Raw genomic sequence first — 25298 nt, forward strand, 5'->3', positions numbered from 1 at the left:
GGGGACTGAGCTAAAGCCAGAAATATAGAGCTGTCGCACAGGACTTCTGTCTAGAGGCATTCTTATCCTTCATGACAATGTACATCTCCACACAGCTGCTGCAACTCTTGCTGTCATTCGGAGACAGATTTCAGGTCATACCACATCCTCTGTACAGTCCTGAACTCACTCCTTTGGATTACCACGTGTTTGGACTCCTGAAGGATGCTCTCAGGGGACGATGATTTGAAAGTGATGATGAAATTAAAGAAGTGGTGCACTCTTGTGGGCACAACCGAAAATCTTTCATTCATATCGAATAGGGAAGTTGGTTCATTGGTATGAGAAGTGTATCGAAAAGGAGGGGAGTTATGTTGAAAAATAAAATCTTGTTTGTACCTGTAAGGGAAGTATATGCTTCACAAAAAATAGTTTGCTGTTACTTTTTGAATCACCCTCATACACAGATGTGATATAGTTACTATAAATTATCAATCTGTGTTTACAATAATCACATACAATATGTACATTTCTGGACATACCATGGCATTATGTTTTTATGAAGAAGATATTGGCATCTACTAAACCAATACTAAACTTCTGAAGATGGCTGATTTATTTGTCAAAATTGGTATGGGGTAATAAAATATAACTGCAACTAATGACTGAATTTTATTGTGAAAAGTATATACTACAGTTACTGAAAATTACAGCCATGAATAAAATAATAGCTTGAGATACATTCGAACAGTAAAACGCAGTCACAAGGAATGGTAAATGAAAAGACAGATTTTCGTAAAAATTAGTTTTGTGAGATCTTTTATGACTTGTTACGACATCTGAGTGCCTTGACACTAGCCCTCCCTCACCTCCACCTCACTTCTATTGGCTCCACATGGCATGTACACTTGCTGCCTTGGTGTCATTTTTCTATGATTTTTATTATATCCTATTACTGACTTTTTTCTGCTGTTGTTGGGCGTCAGTTTCATCATTACTTAACATACTAGATGTTTAATTACATTTTATTCATGATCGATAAAATGTGTTGTCAGTATGCCTCAAGTGGCATATAATAGCTGTTGAATAATTTACCTCCTTATTGGTGACTATAAGCATCTGCACCTTGTAAGAGTAGGTATTGTTTGATGATTTACATTGCATTGATGTTTGAAAGTATTTGGTGTGTACAAAAATGTGCATCCAAGAGTGAGTTATCTCTTCTTATGAAAAATATTTTTGTAACATCCAATTTCTTCCCAACCTCACCCCTATCCCTCCATGTCTCTGAATGTTCCAACGATACAGAGAGAACAAGTTATCCAGAATCAGCTCAAAATTTGGAGGTGACAAATTATGTGACGTGTGCTACGTGGGTGACAGAAGCGACCGACAGCGACCGACTTCTGGATATGCGACAATCCAGCGACAAGCAGCAGAATCAGGTGAAATGCTTGGGTGTCCTGTGTGCGAGTGACCAAGTCACTCTACAAGATGGCTGCTTAGAGACAATCAGCTGTTTCTATATAATGGCACCCCTAAACTATAGAATACTGTAGTTGGAGAGTAAGGCTACAGAGATAGGTTTACTTAAGAAAATAAAGCGAAAAGGAATGCTGTGCATGAAATTTACAAACGGAGGAATCTCTATGGAGGATTTCATAAATATCATCATCTATGAAGATCAGACAAATTCTTTGAATATACATGAATGAGCAGAGGAGAATTCGACTGTCTCATCAATAAATTAAATACGAATGTTCAATAAATGGAGAAGAATGACTGACTAGATGACTAACTACCCTAACACACACACACATAAACACACAGATTTATATCTGGAAACAATAGGTAGCTGTGATGTGGTGGTAGAGTTACAGTTCGTGATTATGTGCTTCGTAAAGGTCCTGGGTTCAATTCTGTGTTCCTCTTATATATTAACTGACTCAGTTACAATTCTGTATTCTAAGTTTTATGTATCCTGTTTACACTGCATCACTAAGTATATTTTTAAGGTCTTGTCAAAGAACTTGATCTTTAAGTGTATACACACCTATCCATGTACATCACACACGTTAAATCCGTAATAAATTACAATGAACCATGAAATTTAACAGATATCTGATGCAAACGTAATTCATCAGCAGTCAGTGTTTCGGCCAAGCATTTCAATTAATCTAAATAGTCTGTAAAAGTAAAGCATACAAAATTTTTGTGTAATGATTTGTCCAAAAGTATGAAATAAAAAATAGGGAAGCGTTTGGTGCACCTCATTTTCTGTTCATGATTTCGAGCATCATTCAAAGGCACGTAGAATGTTTCTCTGATCTCCTTATTTCTTTTACACAAATCATTTTATAAAATATTTGACTGATTTCTTTCATTTTTTATTTTCAAGTTTTATTCAGAAAGCATGATCTCACTGACTCCTCGTTTGCCTTCCTAACGTACTTGATTCGAAGGAAGCCTTTTCGACACTTAAATACCGCACCAATGTGTCTTTTTATGTGCAAAATAGCTAGGCCTTGAACAGATGAAATTTTTGACACTTCATTTACATAGCTTGGCAGTAGCTTTTCGTGAAATATTTCAATTTTTCTTCAACTCATTAATTAAGTCTTCATTATTACCCTGATTACTTTCAAGCACTTCAATATTTTCATGCAAAACTAAACCTCACGCTGGTCACATTCATACTCCGTTTACCTGTTTCTCTCCGTGTAAATTATAGGGAGTCTTGTTTTCGCTCTGCTCACGCGTTTACAAAAACGTATCGAGTGTTCATCATACAATAAAATAGTCCTTTCTGCGTATTATCATTTCCAAAAATCGTCGTTTCGATATCTCGAACCGTTTATGAGATACGACGATTTTTAAGACCACCTAATTCCCGAAGCGCAGGAAAGGATCGGCCGCGCCGCGGGCGATCCGTCCACGGATATAACAACCAATATCTCAAGAATGAAGAGAGATATCATTCTGGTCTCAACTTTAAATACAATTTAGATATAGTAATTATATTTCATACGCAATAATGCATGGCCTTAAATGAACTATACGGGAAGTCTAAGCAATGTGATTTTACCTCTGGAAATTCTTAAAAATTTCGTGCAGCCACGTACTGAATTTCGTGCAGCACAGTAACTATGACGAATAAGGAAAATAAGTTCAGACGTTTATCGTTTAAAGATATCAAGCTATAAGATGCGGAAGAACAAATTTTTTTCACCGAATAATTTTCTTAAAATGGCATGATAAATGTTTCATAGCTGCCGTCGCGTCCGCTCCACTGCTTTACCGAGAAGACACGTGGCTGTCGCTCTCTGTCGCGCGTGCTGCAGCGACAAGATTCAAACACGTTCGAATTCAAGCGTCGCCAGTTGCAGCGGAAGACCAGATTAAAACTGTGTGCCCGACCGAGCTCAGATGGTAGAGCACTTGCCCGCGAACGGCAAAGATCCCGAGTTCAAGTCTCGGTCGGGCACACAGTTTTAATCTGCCAGGAAGTTTCATACCAGCGCACACTCCGCTGCAGAGTGAAAATCTCATTCTGGAAACATCCCCCAGGCTGTGGCTAAGCCATGTCTCCGCAGTATCCTTTTTTTCAGGAGTGCTAGTTCTGCAAGGTTCGCAGGAGAGCTTCTGTAAAGTTTGGAAGGTAGGAGACGAGATACTGGCAACAGTACAGCTGTGAGTACCGGGCGTAGTCGTGCTTCGGTAGCTCAGATGGTAGAGCACTTGCCCGCGAAAGGCAAAGGTCCCGAGTTCGAGTCTCGGTCGCGCAAGTTTTAATCTGCCAGGAAGTTTCATACCTGCGGTTGTTTTTTGTCGCCTGAAGCTGTCGCGCGCTATCGGTCGCTTAGGACGCGGCCTAAGTGTGTGCAAAGAATGGCGTATCTCATGTTTTTACTTTTTGTCTCATGACAGATGTGATGACGGCAGTTAGTCAAAACGCGTAATCAAAATAAGAAATTGTGATCAAGACAGAAAAAATTGTGTGTGTTTGTGCATGTTTATGGTCGCTGACCTAAACAAAGATGACGTGCATTTTTTTTTTGTTACGAGTATTGTTACTTTATAGACATATCTTGTACTCTTCATCATTATACTCAGGGTTGCCTACTGAGGATCGGGACGAATGGAGAATGAAGTCTGACCTTTCACGTGTCACCTGCCAGTCAGCAAACCGATGAGAGTGGCCTTCTCACGCTCCTTCTTCCGCACGGTCTCGATATTTCGTGCTCTCCATGTGCTCTTACGCAGCTTGATTGGCCGGCTGCCCACGTACCGTCCTGCGAAACATAAAATGTGTTCTTTAGATAATTGCAATCCAACTTCAGTAGTTTCCGAATGACAAGAAATTAATAAGTAATTTTTTAAAGCATAACCTACTGTTTACAAAAACAGCATTTTAAAACAAATTTAATAAATTATAATTGTCGTTTTTTTAATTTATTTTTTGAAGGAATTCGTGGGGGTTTGGAAATTACCTGCAGCTGCTGCTACACACAACAGTTCACTTTCCATAGCAAAACTTCTTGACAAAGTGGCATTCATAACACTAGTTGAAAATGCTTGGCAAATCGTTCATATGGGGCGGGGTTGTGGCGAGCAATCAGTTACAGACAATATCGCATGCGATGCTTCACTGCGATCCGTCACCCATGATGGGGTCTCTTTAAGAACTATGAGTACTTATTGATCTTTGTTACTGTGAAACACAGCCTTTCTACTGGAAGCTCTATGCTATTATGAACGACCTACAGAATTCAATGAACAAATGGGGACACATTATTCTGTTAGTGTCAAACAGCAGAACTTTTAATGTAATCTGCTTGCCACTGCATATGACCTGCACCTTTGAATCATGCTAAAGGAAGTACTCAATAAGGTGTCCAATCAAAGTAAGGCACGCTTCTGCAAAACGTCTTAGGGAATCGCGTGCTCACTGAAAAACTGATGGTTGCTCACCAATGCGCTGACAGGTATTGGAGGCGCATTCCTGTAGTGTTTGCACATCATTTAGAAGGCTTGCATCATCCAAGCATAAGAACAGAATATCATCTCTGCCATTTCCTGTGGGGAATAAGTCTCCATTTTGGTGGCAAGTGCAAGGGCAAAACTACACTGTAAAAGTATTTCACATAATTATCAAAAAACTAGCTGATTCCATTAGAACTAGTGCACGCACTGCACCTACCCAGAACTTTGAATATGATTTACAGTAATAACACTAATAAATGTTTACTGCATTCTGTATCCAAAGACAATAGCAGAACAATGTGTCGTCATTTGTTTACAGCATTCTGTAGGTCGTTCGTAATAGCAAAGAGCTCACAGCAGAAGAGATGTGTTTCAGAGTAAAGAAAGCAAGTGCTTATAGCTCTTGAGGTATGCATTTTAGAATCCATGTTTACTGGAGATTTTTATCTTATTTTGATCCATGACACCGCCTCTGAAAATACAGAATATTCTTTTACTAACATCTTTTATAGATCGTTAACAGTAGCGGTCCTATCACACATTAGTGACGAATGCCATACGCTACCTTTGTTTGGATAAAGAGTCAAACTGTAGAGGTGGACGCCGTAAGCTGGGGAACATTCACTTTCTAGGGAGGGTAAAAAGTACTAGGGAATTTAGCTCAGAACCTCTTGCGGCGAGGGTTCTATTAAGTTAATCCATTAAGCACGTGCAGAGGCTGGATGGCTGGCGTGTTCCACGAATCTGCGCCTCTGGGAAGACAGTCCGCGCTTATTTTAGGCAGTGAGCCTCTGGCTTTTCATAACACCTCTCAGACGGCAATGGAAAGATGAAAGTTACGCTAAACGCGCTCCTGCCTAAGTTGGACGTAATCCATCAAGTGTTCGATCGAATTAAGCCAGAGAGGACGAAGTTGACAGCCACACCGTGCGGTGCCGCGCAGAAAGGGCCCCCAACAATGCCTGCACACTACGGAAGGAAAAAAAAAAATCAGCGCATAACTTTCCTTACAAATTTCTCAGTGTCGAAAACCAAGAACGAAACGCGAAAATAAAACGCACGATTGTAGCTTTATGCAGAATATTTATCTGTTTTTGTTCTGAGGAGTGCTCCTCTTCGGCAACTGAGGGCAAACCGCGTAGTCGGTATTACATCGTCTCGCCACGATCTACACAGTGTAAACTCACCAAGAGATGGCTGCATGGCTGTCAACCGAAATATCGTGGCACGATCCTGACGCACCCGGCTGCAAGGCCGGAACCTCACGAAATACTCATTACGCCCAGAAAATTTCAGTAATCACAATTTTGAATCTGTTTCCCAGTCGGAAAAATGTCGTTCATTTTAAAAACATTTACATACCGACTGCCCAAACTACATTTAAGAACAGATTCCTGAGGCTTAAAAGACATTACAGAGATCTTAATTTCTCCGTGTTCATAGGGATTGAGCTCCGCGGCAGTGGATTAAATTGCTTGAAGAAACATTACATGTCTTCAGAAAGTGACGAGTTAATTTATAGCACAACATACACTGAAGAGCCAAATAAACTGGTACACCTGCCTAATATCACGTACGGCCCCCGCGAGCAAGCAGAAGGGCCGCAACACGACGTGGCATGACCTCGACTAATGTCTGAAATAGTGCTGGAGGTAACACCACGAATCCTGCAGGGCTGTCCATAAATCCGTAAAAGTAGAGGGGTTCAGATCTCTTCTGAACAGCAAGTTGCAATGCATCTCAGATATGCTCAATAATATTCACGCCTGAGGAGTTTGGTAGCCAGCGGAAGTGTTTAAACTCAGAAGAGTGTTCCTGGAGCCACTCTGTAGCATTGTCCTGCTAGTATTGCCCAAGTCCATCTGAATGGTCAATGGACGTGAATGGATGCAGGTGTTCAGACAGGAAGCTTACGTACATGTCATCCGGCAGAGTCGTATCTAGACGTATCAGGGATCCCACATCACTCCAACTGCACACTCCCCACACCATTACAGAGCCTCCACCAGCTTGAACAGTCCCCAGCTGACATGCATGGTCCATGGATTCATGAGGTTGCCCCCATACCATACACGTCTATCCGCTCGATACAATTTCAAACGAGACTCGTCCTACCAGGCAACATGTTTCCAGTCATCAACAGTCTAATGTCGATGTTGACGGGCCTAGGCGAGGTGTAAAGCTTTATGTCGTGCATTCATCAAGGGTACACGAGTGGGCCCTCGGCTCCGAAAGCGCATGTCGATGATGTTTCGTTGAATGGTTCGCACTCTGACACTTGTTGATGGCCCAGCACTGAAATCTGCAGTAATTTGCGGAAGGGTTGCACTTCTGTCACGTTGAAAGATTCTCTTCAGTCGTCGTTGGTCCCGTTCCTGCAGGATATTTTTTCGGCCGCAGCGTTGTCGGTGATTTGATGTTTTACCAGATTCCTGATATTCACGGTACACTCGTGAAATGGTCGTATGGAAAAATCCGCACTTCATAGCTATCTCCGAGATGCTGTGTCCCATCGCTCGAGTGCCAACTATAACACCACGTTCAAATTCACTTAAATCTTTATAACCTGCCATTGTAGCAGCAGTAACCGATCTAATAACTGCGCCAGACACTTGCTGTCTAATTTAGGCGTTTCCCACCGCAGCGCCGAATTCTGCCTGTTTACATATCTCTGTGTTTGAATACGCATGCCTATACCAGTCTCCTTGGCGCTTCACTGTATAAATGAATTACGTCAGCGGAAAGTTGTGAAAGTCCAAAACGCGCCTTGGAATATATAAAATTTTATACAAATGCTGGTTGGTGTATTTCTTCAATTAACTACAGCTGTCTATAGGATAACTGAATTTGGGGTCTTTTACATGGTAGATACTTTAAAGCTATTTTCTATCGCAGCGGAGAGCGGACTGCTGCAGTGGATGCCTGCAGACAGTACAACGTCGTAACTTCGGCGCTTAAACGTCAAGTGCCAAGTAGTTTAACCTGGACTTACGGGCTACCGGCCGCAAACGTCGCCTGCAACTTGGCTGTGGTAGCCAGCCCCTTCAGTAGCAGAGCAACACGGCAACGGGCGAATAGGACAAGCGGAGTCACCAAGTTCGTTATCGGACTGATCGTCGACGTGGTAGCTGCTCTGCAAGCAGCTAGCTGTCAGCCACTTTGTTATTCCGATCCAGGCTGGGCAAAGGCGACGAATGACGCCGAAGAAGTCCGACGAAAACGGAGCCGCAGGGACAGAGCTGACGCCTTGCAGCGCAAGGCAGCCTATCCGGCCCCTGCGTCGCCAGTCCAGCAATGAGACACAAGTTGCATACAGCCACAGAAGCCTTCAATTCGCTCTCTCTTCCCAGCAGTATTTATTAATGCGAGGAGTGTTTGGGAATCATGTGTGAAGACGTCAGATTTTCTCCAGCGAGAAAAGTGGACGAAACGGAATGGAAAAATGAAACACGTCCTTACAATGGAAACTACCACGATTAGTAAATCTGGTACAAAATTATACTGGACGGAGAGAAACCGTGTCTCTAAGCCGTCAAAATTGGATCTTTAATAGCATGACCGATACAAATTGTTCACGTATGGATCTCGCCTGATTCTGCAGGAGTCGTATTTTTTATGACTAAACGGAGGGGGACAATATTTTTTGTTACTAGTGACAGCCTTGGGAGAGCCAGGCCTAACAAAACTCTACCATTTAGTGAGCAAGATGTATAAGGCAGGAGAAATACCCTAAGACTTCAAGAAGAATATAATAATTCTAATCCCAAAGAAAGCAGGTGTTGACAGATGTGAAAATTACCGAACTATCAGTTTAATAAGTCACGGCTGCAAAATACTAACGCGAATTCTTTACAGACGAATGGAAAAACTGGTAGAAGCCGACCTCGGGGAAGATCAGTTTGGATTCCGCAGAAATGTTGGAACACGTGAGGCAATACTGACCCTACGAATTATCTTCGAAAATAGATTAAGGAAAGGCAAACGTACGTTTCTAGCATTTGTAGACTTAGAGAAAGCTTTTGGCAATGTTGATTGGAATACTCTCTTCCAAATTCTGAAAGTGGCAGGGGTAAAATACAGGGAGCGAAAGGCTATTTACAATTTGTACATAAACCAGATGGCAGTTATAAGAGTCGAGGGACATGAAAGGGAAGCAGTGGTTGGGAAGGGAGTGAGACAGGGTTGTAGCCTCTCCCCGATGTTATTCAATCTATATATTGAGCAAACAGTAAAGGAAACAAAAGAAAAATACGGAGTAGGTATTAAAATCCATGGAGAAGATATAAAAAACTTTGAGGTTCGCCGATGACATTGTAATTCTGTCAGAGACAGCAAAGGACCTGGAAGAGCAGTAGAACGGAATGGACAATGTCTTGAAAGGAGGATATAAGATGAACATCAACAAAAGCAAAACGAGGATAATGGAATGTAGTCGAATTAAATCGGGTGATGCTGCCGGATTAGATTAGGAAATGAGACACTTAAAGTGGTAAAGGAGTTTTGCTATTTGGGGAGCAAAATAACTGATGACGGTCGAAGTAGAGAGGATATAAAATGTAGACTGGCAATGGCAAGGAAAGCGTTTCTGAAGAAGAGAAATTTGTTAACATCGAGTTTAGATTTAAATGTCAGGAAGTCGTTTCTGAAAGTATTTATGTGGAGTGTAGCCATGTATGGAAGTGAAACGTGGACGATAAATAGTTTAGGCAAGAAGAGACTAGAAGCTTTCGATATCTGGTACTACAGAAGAATGCTGAAGATTAGATGGGTAGATCACATAACTAATGAGGAGGATCGGTTGGTAGGGCATTTCTGAGGCATCAAGGGATCACCAATTTAGTATTGGGGGGCATCGTGGAGGGTAAAAATCGTAGAGGGAGACCAAGGGATGAGTAAACTAAACAGATTCAGAAGTATGTAGGTTGCAGTAGGTACTGGGAGATGAAGAAGCTTGCACAGGATAGAGTACAATGGAGAGCTGCATCAAACCAGTCTCTGGACTGAAGACCACAACGACAACAACACCTACAGAAATGTCTGTATACAAATATATTGCTGAGTAGTTTGGCTTTCACCAAGCTATTCTTTATGTAGTCGGTTTACAAGTCGACAATGTCCTAATACACTGACAAGCCACAACATTATGACCACTCTCCACCGTGACGTTGGATGCCGCCTGGTGGTGCTGCGGGCACGTGACGGGGTACCAAAAGCATGTAAGCGAAGCAGACACGGACGGGGGATGCCGCTAGCGAAGATATGAGCTGCAAATGGGGAAATCCACTGAGATAAGCGACTTTGACAAAGGGTAGAATATTATTACGCAGAGCCTGTAAACGAGTATCTCGAAAGCGGCGAAGTTGGTCGAACGTTCACGTGCTACTGTCGTGAGCATCTACGGAAAGAGGTAGGAGGACACAAACTAACACTAGGGGCTAAATGGTTGGACGTCCACGACTCTTCACAGAACTTGGGGTTTGGAGGCTTGTCTGTTCTGTAAAATAGGATAGATGGTGATCTGTGGCATCTCTGCCACAAGAGCACAATGCTGGTGCATGGACAAGTGTTTCGGAGCACATCGTTCATCGTACATTGTTGAACATGGAGCTCTGCAGCAAACCAATCCCACGTGTTCCATGTTGACCCAATGACATCGTCAACTACGGCTGCAGCGAGGACGGGACCATCGGGATACGACTGTCGACCAATGGAAATGTGTCGGTTCTTCGTGTGAATCACATTTTTGCTACACTAGGTCGACGGTTATCTCCACGAACACCGTCATCGAGGTGAACGACGGCTCGAAACGTGCAACGCGGCAAGGACGCAGGCTGGTGGGAGCAGTATTATGCAACGGGGGACATTATCCTGCGCTTGTATGGGACCTGTGATAGTGATCGAAGACACGCTGACAGTTGCGAACCACCTGCGTCCCTTCTTAGCCGATGGCGATGTAATCTTTCAGCAGTATAATTGATAGTGTTTCTGAGACAGAACGGTGCTACAGTGGTTTGAGCAGCATTATAGTGAACTCGCACTGATGTCTCGGCGACCAAATTCGAATGACGCAAATCCTATGGTACCCATCTGGGTCGCTATCGGGCGTCACCATTGCGTACGCAAATCAGCAGGCCTGTATTTACGCGAATTGCATAACCTCTGCTTAGATATCTAATGCCACATACCTCCTCAAACCTACCAACAAACTGTCGGATTCTGATACGCACGATCAGTGAAATACCTCGTTCCAAAGAGGGCAAGCAAACTATTAATGTTTTGGCTCATCACTGTATGTACTGACTCGATAAGTACCCTATAGTCTCTTAAGAGGGCAGCCGGAGGAAAACTGCAAATCCCTTGGTACACGACTTACTGAGAAGTCTCAACAGGGCGAAGGAACTGCATTAACTGATTCATGTGCAGTGGATACCGAGACACTCGTAATCTCTTGAGAGGAGGAGTACAGTGACATAAGGCTCGTTGATGTCAGCATCGATACTTTTGCGAAAATTATTCAGGAAATGTGCTGAAACAGAAAGGCAAGGCAGCCAGAATCCGCTGTTGAGGTAACTCACCGCCAAGTGGCGCTCTCATGCCAGGTTCCGTCGTTCACAGCAAGGACTGCAGGAGGAATGGCCAACGTTAACGGATACGACAGGAACGATCAATCGTGGCAAAAAAGCTAGTAAACATGGTCTTTAAAATGCATCACTGATACTGCGAAACAAATCTCTTCTACTAGAAGTTCTTTGCTTTCCGTATTTTGAGAGTTGTTAGTAAGGTCCAAAATAAGAAAAAAATGTCCGGTAAGCATGGTCTCTAAGATGCATACCTTAAGAGCTATGAGCATTTGTTCAGTAGAAGTAAAGTGTTTCACGGTAGCGATGACGGACAAGTGCTCATCGCTCTTAAGGTATGCATTTTAAAGCCCACGTTTAGCCGACTTTTTGCTTCGATCAATCACTCCTGCCATATCTCTGAATACCGACCATTCCTTCTGGGAGGGACACCCCATATACAAGACGGTAGGTCCACGCATTAGGCGTCTACAGGGAGGCACTCCTCGTCCTCACCCATGCCCCCCCCCCCCTTCCAAGGAATCTCGAGTACACACTCCGTATTAACTACAAAACCCTCGTACACTTCCCGAAATAATTTCTCGCTATCCCGCTACATCTCCCGTTTGCCCAGTTGTAGGATTAAGTGGCTGTTCTCAGTCAAACAATACTGCGGGTTTAGCTACTGCTGTGTAACTTACGCTTGTTTGCCGGCCGCCCTCCCCCGCCCCAACGGATAAATTTCCTAAATTTTTGTGCTTGCCCTTGGCTGCGCTACTGAGGTAAAACTTATTCCGTCTTGGTCATAACAGAAATGCATCATCAGCTATGGAACTATATATGCTAACTTCTAGTATATGACAAGACTCTTTGGAAAACTATTTCAAACGTGTATACGTACTCATGTTAAAGTGACCAGCTTTTTTGAATGCGAGTAAACAGTCAGAAAGCTTGATACAACAACGGGCCAGATCCACTTGGAATTGTAGCACACTCCTCGGATATTATCTGCAAAAAGCTCCAGCGCCAGCACGGACAAGCGTTATGACACTTTACTCGTCTCTTCGAGAGTTTACGGATGCCGTTAAAATACATATTGTTCCATTAAAGGAAAAAAAGACATACCCGCTTCAATGCCTCGGTTGATAACAAGAGTTAAAAGTATTACCCAAACAACAAAGTTGTGCATTGACTGATCGTGACGGACGATCACTGAAGACGATTATGGCGAAAAATAAGAGGGCGACAGCTGCAAAAATAACTGCAGAACTGAATCTCGCTCTCGCGAACTCTGTCAGCATCAAAACCACGCGAAGGGAGTTGCGTAAGAAAGGAATTGCAAGGCAAGATGGAATTCCGAAACCACTCATCTATCATGCAAATGCCTGTAACAGAAAAACATGGAGCCGAAGCCATAAAACCTGGACCGTGGAGCAACGGAAGGAAGTCATTCGGTCAGATGAGACAGTCTGCACACTGATTCCAACTTCTGGCTGAGTTTACGTCCCACGAGTGAAACATGGTGTGGGTTCGGTGACGATCTGGGCAGCCATATCGCGATACTCAATGGACCCTACGGTTACTTTTCAAGGTCGCATTACTGCCAAAGATTACGTGATCATTTTGGCTGATGAGATCCATCGCATGGTACAATGTTTGTTTCTCAGTGGTGGTGATGTATTCCACGAAGAGAGGGCCCCTATTCACACAGCTCGCATCGTCCAAGAGCGGTTTTGTGAGCACGAGAGTGAATCGAGGACCCTTTCAACAAAACTCACGCCATTTTATTTTCTTCAAAATGTATTTTTGAACGGATTCTGGCACTTTAATAAGAGCCTCACACAACGGCTCACAGAAAATACGACAAAAGCGAACGTTGTAAAAGGCGCCTGAATACAGCAAATGTTCACAAAACTCGACTTCTCCATTTCTAAGATTCCACGAAATTCAACTAATCCTTCTTTTATATTTTATGCTTGAAACTTTAAACATAAAACTCAAAAGTTAAATTTAATTGTCTTTACACTCATCACATTAGTTTATTGTTGGACAATCACACAACGTCCTGCAAGATAAACCTAATGAGTGCTAAGCGACTGATAGACAACAATGAATAATGTCTCGCGTAATTATCTTTCGTGTTCAGCTACTGTTTCACCATAGGATTATAAGCTGCTGTAGAACGTTCTTTCTGCATCATCATTATTAAGATGTTCAAGTCGGAGGTGAAAAGTGGAACAAAAATCAAGGGTCGTCAACGTCAAAAGTGTAAAAGTGGACGATTGTACTCTCAAGTGAAAATCTGAGAACAGACAACAACCATATGGAAACAAAAAGGAAACAACGTGCAATGTAGGATGTTTGGGTTTCAAATATATTATTCGTTTCAAAAATAGCCTATATGCTAATAAGACAAAAGTTTAACAGGATAACTTCTTACTACGATTCATAAGACTAAACTTGCCTAAAACACGCAGAGAGAAGGAAGATGATAAAAGTAAACAAAAATATGCGTCAGTCTCATACTGTACAAGAGAATAAGAAAGCCGAGAGATTCCTGTAAGTACCTGAATACTGAGAAAAGTGACTGATAAGTCTGATTTTATTTATAACCTGAACAGAAAGTTTGTAGCATGAAAATAACTGAACAGGTTACCCACGGAAGCGCTTAAGAAATGTAAAGGCATGCATTTTCAAACATAGAGGTATGTAAACAAGCAGAATACGGCACTGCGGTCGGCAACGCCTACATAAGACAAAAAGTGTATGATGCAGTTGATAGATCGGTTACTGCTGCTACAATGGCAGGTTATCAAGATTTAAGTGAGTTTGAATGTCATATTATAGTCGGCACACGAGCGATGGGACACAGCATCTCCGAGGTAGCGATGAATTCATATTTTCCCATACGATCGTTCACGAGTGTACCGTGAATATCAGGAACCCGGTAAAAAATCAAATCTCCGACATCGCTACGGCCGGAAAAAAATCCTGCAAGAACGAGACCAACGACGACTGAAGAGAATCGTTCAACGTGGCAGAAGTGCAACCCTTCCGCAATTGCAGAAGATTTCAATGCTGGGCCATCAAGTGTCAGTGTGCGAACCATTCAACGAAACAACATCGATACGGTCTTTCGAACAGGAAGGCCCACTCGTGTATCCTTGATGACTGCACGACACAAAGCTTTACGCTTCGCCGGGGTCCGTCAACACCGACAATGGAATATTCATGACTGGAAACATGTTGCCTGGTCGGATGAGCCTTGTTTCAAATTGTATGGAGCGGATGGACGTGTACGGGTATGGAGACAACCTCATGAATCCATAGTCCCTGCATGTCAGCAGGGGACTGTTCAAGCTGGTGGAGGCTCTGTAATGGTGTGGGACACCTGATACGGCTAGATATGACTCTAAAAGGTGATACGTACGAAAGCATCCTGTCTGATCACCTGCATCCATGCATGTCCACTGGGCAATTCCAGCAGGACAATGCGACACCCCAGACATCCAAAATTGCTACAGAGTGGCTCCAGGAACACTCTTCTGAGCTTAAACGTTTCCGCTGGTCACCCAGCTTCCCAGACATGAACATTATTGAGCATACCTGGGATACCTTGCAACGTGCTGTTCAGAAGAGATCTCCACACCCTCGTACTCCTACGGATTTATGGATAGCCCTGGAGGATTCATGGTGTCAATTCCCGCCAGCACTACTTCAGACATTAGTCGAGTCCATGCCACGTCGTGTTGCGGCAATTCTACGTGTTCGCAGTGGTACCACACTGTATTAGGCAGTGTACCAGTTTCTTTGGCTCTTCAGTGTATTTATTTCGTATGTATTTTTCAAAGAGTGCCTGGAGACAGGCTCAGGCTTATTGCCAAAAGATACAAACTGGACGGAGGGTGTACGGTGTACTTTCCTAAGGAGAATAGCGGTGGACGAGCTCGCAAGCTGCAGGAAAGGGATGGCGAGCACACGCAGTTCATTAAGGAAGATATACTTTAGTATAAATGCAGATCTTGTCATTACACAAAAAAGTTTCCTGAGTGTGCTGCCGCTCCATAATGTAAAAGACTATGCTAGAGAAACCAACGTTTCGGCCATGGTTTCAGTGGCCTTCTTCTAGTAGAGCCTATTCAATTTAAACGCTTAAAATGTATACTTATAATACCTATCTTAATAACATAAAGAAGAAACAAGTATGAAAAGTGGATATGTTGATTTTTGTAAAAATTTAGAATTTGTTACTTTTTTCTCAAGAAAAGCTGTTAATGATAAACTTCAATTACTCCTTCATCAATCGCTACCTACATGGGTGCCCAGCAATATTTTTTTTGAAATTTTTTGAACCAACGACACTGAGTACAACTAAAACATACGTCTCCTGCAAAATTTTGTAAATGGCGTTTGTTGAGTTTTGTTAAAACGGTCTTCAATTGTCACATCCCCCTGACTAACGCAGTCACCAAATCATAATATTACTGATCCTTTGTGGTGTAGTCTGGAGAGGAAGGCTGGTTGGTTGATTCGGCGGAGGGGACCAAACAGCGAGGTCATCAGTCCCATCGGATTAGGGAAGGAAGTCGGTCATGTCCTTTCAACAGAACCATTCCGGTTCAAATGGCTCTGAGCACTATGGGACTCAACTGCTGAGGTCATTAGTCCCCTAGAACTTAGAACTAGTTAAACCTAACTAACCTAAGGACATCACAAACATCCATGCCCGAGGCAGGATTCGAACCTGCGACCGTAGCGGCCTTGCGGTTCCAGACTGCAGCGCCTTTAGCCGCACGGCCACTTCGGCCGGCGAACCATTCCGGTATTTGCCTGAAGTTATTTAGGGAAATCACGGAAAACCTAAATCAGGATGGCCGGATGCAGGTTTGAACGTCGTCCTCCCGAATGCGAGTCCAGTGTGCTAATCACTGCGCCACCTCGCTCGGTTTGTGAGAAGGGTGTGTGATCACTATGCACCTCAATCATCTTTACTTAAAATCGTCTCTATTTTGCAGGAAGAACGGTATAAGATTTGCTCGAAAACTATACATGACCTGTATTTACCCATTCCGAGACGAACAGAAGCAGTTATGAACGCCAACGGTTTTCCTACGCCGTGTTAGGCATGGTAATTTTTTCTCACCTTCTGTATTCTCGTTTGGTTTTATTATCTTGAAAGTAAATTTATATCCATTTAGATATACTTGCTGCGCCCATTCGTGTAACGTAGCCGTAAAACGTATTCCTCCCTTTTCCCAATCTTTCACTTATCTTGTGACGTGCTTGCATGGTTCGTGGTTACGCGCCTCTTGTACTCGGTGTTCTCTTGGATGGGACTGAGGATTTTTCTCAGAACCTTTCATCTTTGGCCTCAAGTTTCTCCACTAGGCCTTTCTTCTTCACTGTGTCTCTGCCACATACAGAGGATACGGTCGAATAACAGTGCAGTAGTGTCTAATTTTTTAGTTTAAGGGTTATCTTAACATAATCTCTCTTTATACAGTACATTGTGTGACCTATTTGGTAGTGAAGACCGATAAATGTCCTCTCTATATTATTACGCCACGTAATTTTATCTGATCACGTGGGCTTTGCCTGAAACCAACGAAAATGAACCGACGTCGAGCTTCGATGAGCGATAAGCTTTTAATCAGAGATGTATTGCGCGTCCCTGGGTTCAGATATTGAGAGGCTTCTCGGAGTCGGTCAAGCTGGTCGAACTGCGGAAGCCACGGCAAAAACGTGCGTTACTGTCGTAAGCGGCAGTTCCGATCCACAGGCAGACCCGCCCCGAGAAGGGAAGTGAGGGGGTGGGCGGTCAGGTCAGCAGAAGCGTGTCAGAGCGACTCCTGTAGTCCCCAGGGAGACCAGCGGTGAAAAATGGGGTGAGGTGAAGCGATCCGAGCTGAGATGAGAGGAAAATAGACGAGACACCCCCGCCACAGACAGCTCGTAAAGAGGTCGCTCGGCCCTCTGTCTGGCCACCAGCGGAGATTTGTGACACAGCCACAATTCGTATTTTTCTCCTCTTTAAAGCAACCATCAGCGCTCTTGTTCCTCCGTTGAAACTCGTCGTCGCTTGGAATAGCAGATTCCATGTACTTAAACTTCCGAAACGTTACCGACATTGTACCAGTCTGTCGACTAACAAACAAGACGCTGTATTCATTCCTCAACGAAATATAGCCGTCTGAATTCGGATGAATCTGTTCGGAAAATCCTGTGCTTCGGCAGTCGACCACTTTGGCGTCATCATATGCCACGATGAAATGACTGACGATGCGGGAGAACTCCCCCCCCCCCCCCCCTCCAATCTGCACAGCACTGTACTCGGTGATACACCTCACATCTCGTATAACCGCAGAGGTGTGATAAAAAACAGTAAAATACTTCAAGCACAGATTGTCTCACATGTGACTTTTGTGCGAAACGTAGCACCTGACACGACGATAGCAATGTGAGGGGAAGTAGCCGAAATGGTAAAGGAAGACGGCATTCTCAAGAGTGTGAGTAAATTTCATGTCGATCCATCTCTCTCTCTCTCTCTCTCTCTCTCTCTCTCTCTCTCTCCCTCTCTCCCTCTCGCTCTCCGTCCCTCCCCCTAGTAGTTAAGAAACTGGCTCGCTTACTGGAGACAGGCGTTCAAATTCCCGTTCGGTCAACCAGATATAAGTTTTCCGCAGTTTCCTCGTGGCTTCCTTAAGGGCACGGCCGATTTCCTTCCGTATCGTTCTCCAATGGGGACTAAAGACTGGTATGGTACCGAAAGGTACAGACAATAAAACTTCGGGTAATGCCTCTGCGATGACTCGGCATCTCTGCCAGTAAATCCTACTGCCACGTCCGCAAAGTCTCCAGGGCAAAGCACCAATTCATTACGAGTGCTGAAGACGAGAGAGGGTGAAAAACGAGTTCCGGGCACCTAAATTGGGACTTTTCGGCTGAGGGACAAAAGTCCGACAGAACGAATCATTTAATCTCTTCTCCCATTGTTTAGCGACTAGTCGTTGTCTTACATCTTCGCTCAGCATTCTACATGTTAAAGTGGCAGCCCCACCACCTGACTACCCATGGAAGATACTAATGTCTTCTTATGGAAGAAAAAGCATAGCCGGAATTTACTCGAAAAATCAGAGAAAAACCACCTCTTATGTATGGTAGCGAAAACTGGATCCTAAGAAAAGGAGAAGAAAAAAAGAATTGAAGCTGCTGAGATGAGATGAGATTCCTGAGGTCACTTGGACTAACATTAACCCTTAACTACAGTCGTCCGGTCCCTGGGACCGCGCTACTTTTCAAACCCCTGTTTTTAGGAACGCTATTGACCTTGAAGAGCTGGGCGGTCCCGTAGCTTCCTTATTCTCAGTCTGCTGCTTGTTGCCATGGCAGTCATTGTTGCAATTGCTGTGTTTGCTTTTGTTTCGTTGAAACGACGTCCACGGGACCGCACGACTGTGTTAGTGTACGTCAGTGACTGACTGAACATTTTTCCTTTTCGTTGTGGTTCTTTTGTTCTTTGCATCTGTCGGTGACAATAAATTTGGAACTATGTCAGGTAACCCTGGTCCTTCGTTTGTGAGAACAGACGTAAGTTTTTCTTCAAAATTTGGATCAAGAATTATTGATGAAGTGAGGAGTGACATATCCGATTTTGACTTTTCTGATGTGGAGGATGGTGATTTTATACATAACGAACATGATTCGGAATCCAGGCATGTCAGAATTCCAGCTCATAATATATTGAAGATACCAGCACTCCGACACGAACTCAGAGGACAATCACAGATCGGCCCACTGACTGCTTGGAGCTATATTTTCAGCGATGACATGCTGAACGAAATACTCACATGGACAAATGAGAAACTTGAAAAAGTTCGTGGAAAATACACGAATACGGAGAGAACAGAAGTCAAACCTTGAACAATGTCTGAAATGAAGAGTTTCATCGGCCTTCTTATATACACCGCAGTATTCAAATCGAATAACGAAGACATACGTTCTCTCTTTTGTACTGATGGGACTGGCCGTGATATTTTCCGTACCACTATGTCATCAGCAAGATTTGCTGTAATTCTCAACTGCCTGAGATTTGACAACCTTGATGACGAGGAGTTACGTAAGGTTTCTGATCCAGCAGCTGCTATAACAAACATTCTACATAAATTCAACGAAAAGTCGCAGCGATCCTATATTCTTGAGGGTAATGCTACAGTTGATGAAATGCTAATCGGTTTCAGAGGACGCTGTAAATTCAAAATGTATATTCCATCTAAACTGGCGAAGTACGGCCTGAAGCTTCAATGCCTCGCCGACTCCAGAACTAACTACATCTTCAACACCTATCTCTACTGTGGAAAAGTTACTGATGGAGCAGGACTTTCCCCAGACGAGAAGAAATACGCCGTTCCCACTCAGGCTGTCCTCAGATTGTGCAAGCCAATAGCACATACTAACAGAAACATTACTGCTGATAACTGGTACGTGTCAATCGAACTTGCAGGCGTGCTACGGAAAAATGGTTTGACCACAGTGGGAACAATGCGCAAAAACCGAAAGGAAATTCCGGCATCTTTCTTGCCTTCCCGTAGACGTGAAGTTGGAACAACGCGATATGGATTATCAAAACACATCACGCTCATTTCGCATGTGCCTAAGAAAGGAAGAGCAGTAATTCTTATATCAACAATGCATCACTCCATAGAAGATGACGTGGAAAGTAAAAGAAAACCTGTAATAATAGCCCACTATAATAACACAAAAGGTGGTGTTGATACTGTAGACGAAAAGTGTGCCAAATATTGATCAAGTCGCCGCACACAACGCTGGACCATGGCCGTGTTTTTCCGTATTCTTGACATGAATATTGTCAATGCATATATTGTTCATCAGTCATTCAAGGACAGAACTGTGCTTACCAGGATGAACTTCATGAAAGCCCTAGCGAAAGAACTGATCGAACCTTCACTGCGCGAAAGGATAATGAATAAACGCCTCCCACGGGAATTGAGATTTTCTATCGGTCGAGTTCTAGGAACTGAGGTACATCTCCATGAAGAGCTGGGAAAGGAGGACAAACTACCTAGGGATGGAAGGAAGACATGTCGCATTTATCCACCAAAAAAGAAGAGAAAGACAAGTTATTTGTGTCGCAAGTGCAAGGTCCCAATTTGTTTGGAATGCTCTTGTAAGGTGTGTCCGCAGTGCGTGTAGGGTGGTGCGAAATGTGGCCACTTTCAGTGATACGGATTTTTTCTGTTTAATTCGCTGTCAAGAATACTAGTTAAATTTAACACTGATGGTACTTGATCAACATTAACCTGCAACAACCAAGTTTCAAGTAACGAACTACACTTAGATATTTCGATATTTGTCCATCACTGTAAATTTCAGTGAGAATTTCGAGTGCAATATGAATAGGTCTTTTTCACAACACCGAGACAATATTTTGTGCATATGTTACCATTTATGTATAATTGAAGAATAAATATATAGTACTGAATTCAAAAAGTAGCGCTAGATTGGTGATTTTTACGTATTTTTCCCGCCTTATGAACGCGGTCCACGGGACGCACGACTGTAGTTGCGTGAGATGTTGGTTGGTTGGTTGTTTGTTTCGGGGAAGGAGACCAGACAGCGAGGTGATCGGTCTCATCGGATTAGGGAAGGACGGGGAAGGAAGTCGGCCGTGCCCTTTGAAAGGAACCATCCCGGCATTTGCCTGGAGTGATTTAGGAAAATCACGGAAAACCTAAATCTGGATGGCCGGACGCGGGATTGAACCGTCGTCCTCCCGAATGCGAGTCCAGCCTCGCTCGGTACGTGAGAAGTACTCACGACTGTGATTAAGGGTTAAGAGACAGAGTGCGATTGTGAAGACATGAGACACCAAATAGACGTGAAAACAACAATGCCAGAAAGGATTACACGCCACAAAAAAGGAAAAAACCGGTTTGACCACATCAATATGATGCCACCTGAGCGCCTACCTTGGGGGGTGTTACATTTCAACCAAACTAGGAAACTAGACATAGGACGACCAATGAAGAAATAGAAACAACAGCTTTCTTAAACGCCTTTGGTTTCTGAACGGGACAGCATACACTTCTTGAAATGAAGGAAAAATAAGAACCACCACCTTCTTTAATCCGAGCTTCTGCTCCGCCCCTAATGACTTCGTCGTCGACGGGCCGTTAAACACTGACATAACTTCTTCTTCTTTTCTCCTCTCTCTCTCTCTCTCTCTCTCTCTCTCTGATACACACAGTCTGGCGCAGTACAGCTTCACAAGAAAGTCGCGCAAAGCGGTTATCGCTGCAGGGAACGCGTCAGGAGCAGATCGGGGCGAAAACCGAATGCGCGCTAGCGACGAACGGATGCACCCCCGGATGTAACGCTTCGACGAGCGCGCTACCCGCTGTTTCGACTTAAACAGGAAGTGCACGGTGCACTTCCGGCAGGCTGTGGCAATGGAACGAGCTGACTGACTGATAGAGCACACAGCCGTCCGATTTTGCACAATTTTGGGGCAAATCGCTGATAAATCTCGGTGCTGAGCAAAATCCAAAGCACCAAAGATTTTCGTTGCTTCTACTAGAGCCTTCCTCAATGACGACCGAGAAATGCTGTCTTGTCCAACTGACCATTCATTTGGAAAGAACCTTGAGCTACGACATCCTAAGTCCCACTCGAATCGTAGACACAGTTACCCTTTGCATCTTCATCTCAAAACCCTCTCTTCTTCAAGTCAAAGTAGACGTCTGGAACACAAACACTAAGGAACGTTGTTGTTGTTGTTGTTTTTATATATACATAAAAATCGCGAGCTTTTGTCACTGTCGCCTTTCTAAGCCAGCAATCAAAACTGTTAAGCACTACAGTGGTAGCTGTCGTGCAAAAAAAAAAAAAAAAAAAAAAAAAAAAAGATTAGAATCTCGCGCCCCAACTCGCATTCGACGAGGAGGTTCTTATAGGCGGATCAGAGGCTCTGTATGAACAATAGTGCCTAAGGATATCGGTTGAGTACTTCTCAAAGGAACCGAACCAGCATTCGCCTTACGGAATCCATTACCTATCGTGCAAGGAAAACAGTGTATTGAGAACAAAGCTGTGCATGCAGTTTGCGCTTAATAAGCCTTTTCGCCGTTCACTGAGTTTGGCCATCTCACCTACTATTTTCTTACAATATACGGCTGTCTGTGCATCACATATCTCAAGAAAATGCCACACAAAATCGTCAGTGGAATCAAAAATTGTTCCCAGAGCAATTCGCGAGCAAGAAAATTTGCTTTTAAATTATGAATAGGAAAGAAACGAAAATATTATTCATACAGAAACTACTTTATCAAGCATCTATTACGCTGCATACTCGCGTAAGTGGAAAAGATGTCGCGTATACTAATAATCAACTCAACGACTATGAACGATAAAAGTAAACTTATGATTCACAACTTTCGTCGGTGTATAAGCGTTAAATCTCAATGTAAAGTTCAAATTCTTGTCCATAACAAGAAGAACCCTCTTCGGTCACCAGGATTGCTGTGGCGCGCCAGTTCGGCGTCGTTTGAGGCGGAAGTAGCAGCTTCGAATACTGGTGGCGGGAGAAAAGTCTGTGTCACACGTCGGTGCTACAACTGGCGGCGAGTGGTAGCCAACTTCATGTAGCCGCTACTGGCTGGTCACACAAATCTGATAGTGTGTACCAGTAAGTAGTACCTCGTGGAGTGTCGTTCAAATCTCATTCTTCGTTTATAACGTCGAAAAAAACCAATTCGCATAGTTCTGAAACAATTGATTTGCCCGGCTTGTGCTGAATAGGCTTCGTTGAACCAAATTAACATGAGAGTTCCCTTGCTGATTTTCAAGCATTTCTTCACTTACTTTAATTCATTTTGTCCTTGACGTTCTTAATTTTTTTTTCTCGGATGCTCCACAGATGGAATGTTCAATCCAATTTCATTCACTTCTGGAAGTTATCTTCTACAGCTACACTAAAAAAAAAAGGGCGACTCAGCACGAAGGAACTATCCGAGTAGATGTGGCGTGCATGAACAGACAACCTATCAGAATTTCATAAAAATTGGAAAATTCATTCAACAAAGAGGGCTTTACAAATTGAGGAAGTCAATAACGCGTTGGTCCATCCTGGCCGTTATGCAAGCAGTTATTCGGCTTGGCACTGATTGATAGAGTTGTTGGATGTCCTGAGGCATACCGTGCCAAATTATGTCCAATAGGCGCGTTAGATCGTCAAAATCCCGAGCTGGTTGGAGGGCCCTGCCCATAATGCTTCAAACGTTCTCAGTTGGGGAGAGACCCGGCGACCTTGCTGGCCAAGGTAAGGCTTGGCAAGTACGAAGACAAGCAGCAGAAACTCTCACTGTGAGCGGGCGGCCATTATCTTGCTGGAATGTAAGCCAAGGATGGGTTGACATGAAGGGCAACAAAGCGGGGCGTAGAATATCACTGACGTACAGCTGTGCTGTACGGGTGCCGCGGATGTCAACTAAAGACGACCTGCTATGAAAAGAAATGACGCCCTAGACCATCACTTCGTAGGTCATCAGAGTTCAACTCGAAGCGGGACTCATCGCTGAAGACAGTTCTACTCCAGTCAATTACTTCCAGGCCGAAGACGTCTCTGGAGACGTCCCGGACACCGATGGGATACCAACCTGACTGTCCCCCGCCATACGGCCAGACGACCCGGAGTGACGGTTTGGGGTCCATTTCTTTTCACCCCTTAAGTTGTCAACCGCGCCACCCATAGACACAGCGGTACAACGACGATATTCTAGCCATGTTTTGTTTCCCTTCACGTCAAGCCACCTTGGGCATACACTGCAGTAAAATAACCCTAACTTGGCCAGAAACACCGCTGGATCCCTCCCAAAATGATAACATTATGGGCATAGCCCTGCAATCAGCTCGGGATTTTGACGGTCTAACGCGTCAAATCGACGGAACTTGGCAGGACATCCCTCAGGATGACATCCAACAACTCTATAAATCAATGCCGAGCCGACTAACTGCTTGCATAAGGACCAGAGATGGATCTACGCGATACTAACTAGCTCAATTTGTTAAGCACTTTCTCTTCGATTAATCATCCAATTTTTCTAAAAGCATAATTATTTGTTTGTAGGTACATGTACATCACATCTACCAATTTCTGTACCATTCGGATAATTTCTTCGTAGTGCGTCCTTTTTGTCTTAAGAGTGTATTTTGTCGCACGTTCTTCTTCACGTAATTATTGCTATTTGTGACCCACAGCCCTTCGTATTTCCGATAAACATCAAAAAATTTCAATACGACGTTCCCTGACGACTTGCACACAATTACTTCCCAGTTCTGGATCATGATGGCTAAGAAACATACAAAATAAACCAATGAACAAACAAAATAAGTTGAACGATACGTCTGATAAATAATAAGCACGGTACAAGATTTTGTATACTGACTACTGCGCACTCAGTGCGCTTGGCAATAGCTCTATTTCTCTACGGGGAACGTCTGTTTCAAGAAAACTGTCATCAAAAAGTTAATAATACTATACTGAGCTCCCTCCTCTCTGAATAGAAAAGGTAAAGATGTCACCAACCCGATGGCTGGTTTGTACACCACACTGCTTTACTACGCATGATCCCGTTGGAAACGGTGTGTGACCTCTTAACTAACATATACAGCCAATTATAGGAAGACCTACATTTGAACCATGATGTAATGCAATTTGTTTTTCACATTGACAAATCATTTTATGTATACAGACTGCGGCAACGA

At 43.5% G+C, this 25298-nt stretch overlaps 1 protein-coding gene across 1 annotated transcript in view; it reads right to left on the reverse strand.

Moving 5' to 3' along the window:
* LOC126092502 (RNA-binding protein 42-like) overlaps positions 1–25298 on the reverse strand; it is a 331306-nt gene that overhangs the window by 15205 nt on the left and 290803 nt on the right. The window contains exon 6 of the mRNA XM_049908125.1: positions 4137–4271. Coding sequence (XP_049764082.1) covers positions 4147–4271 — 125 coding nt within the window. The 3' untranslated portion in view covers positions 4137–4146. The remainder of the gene's footprint in view (positions 1–4136; positions 4272–25298) is intronic.

The sequence above is a fragment of the Schistocerca cancellata genome, chromosome 7, assembly GCF_023864275.1.
Source record: "Schistocerca cancellata isolate TAMUIC-IGC-003103 chromosome 7, iqSchCanc2.1, whole genome shotgun sequence".
Classification (NCBI taxonomy): domain Eukaryota; kingdom Metazoa; phylum Arthropoda; class Insecta; order Orthoptera; family Acrididae; genus Schistocerca; species Schistocerca cancellata.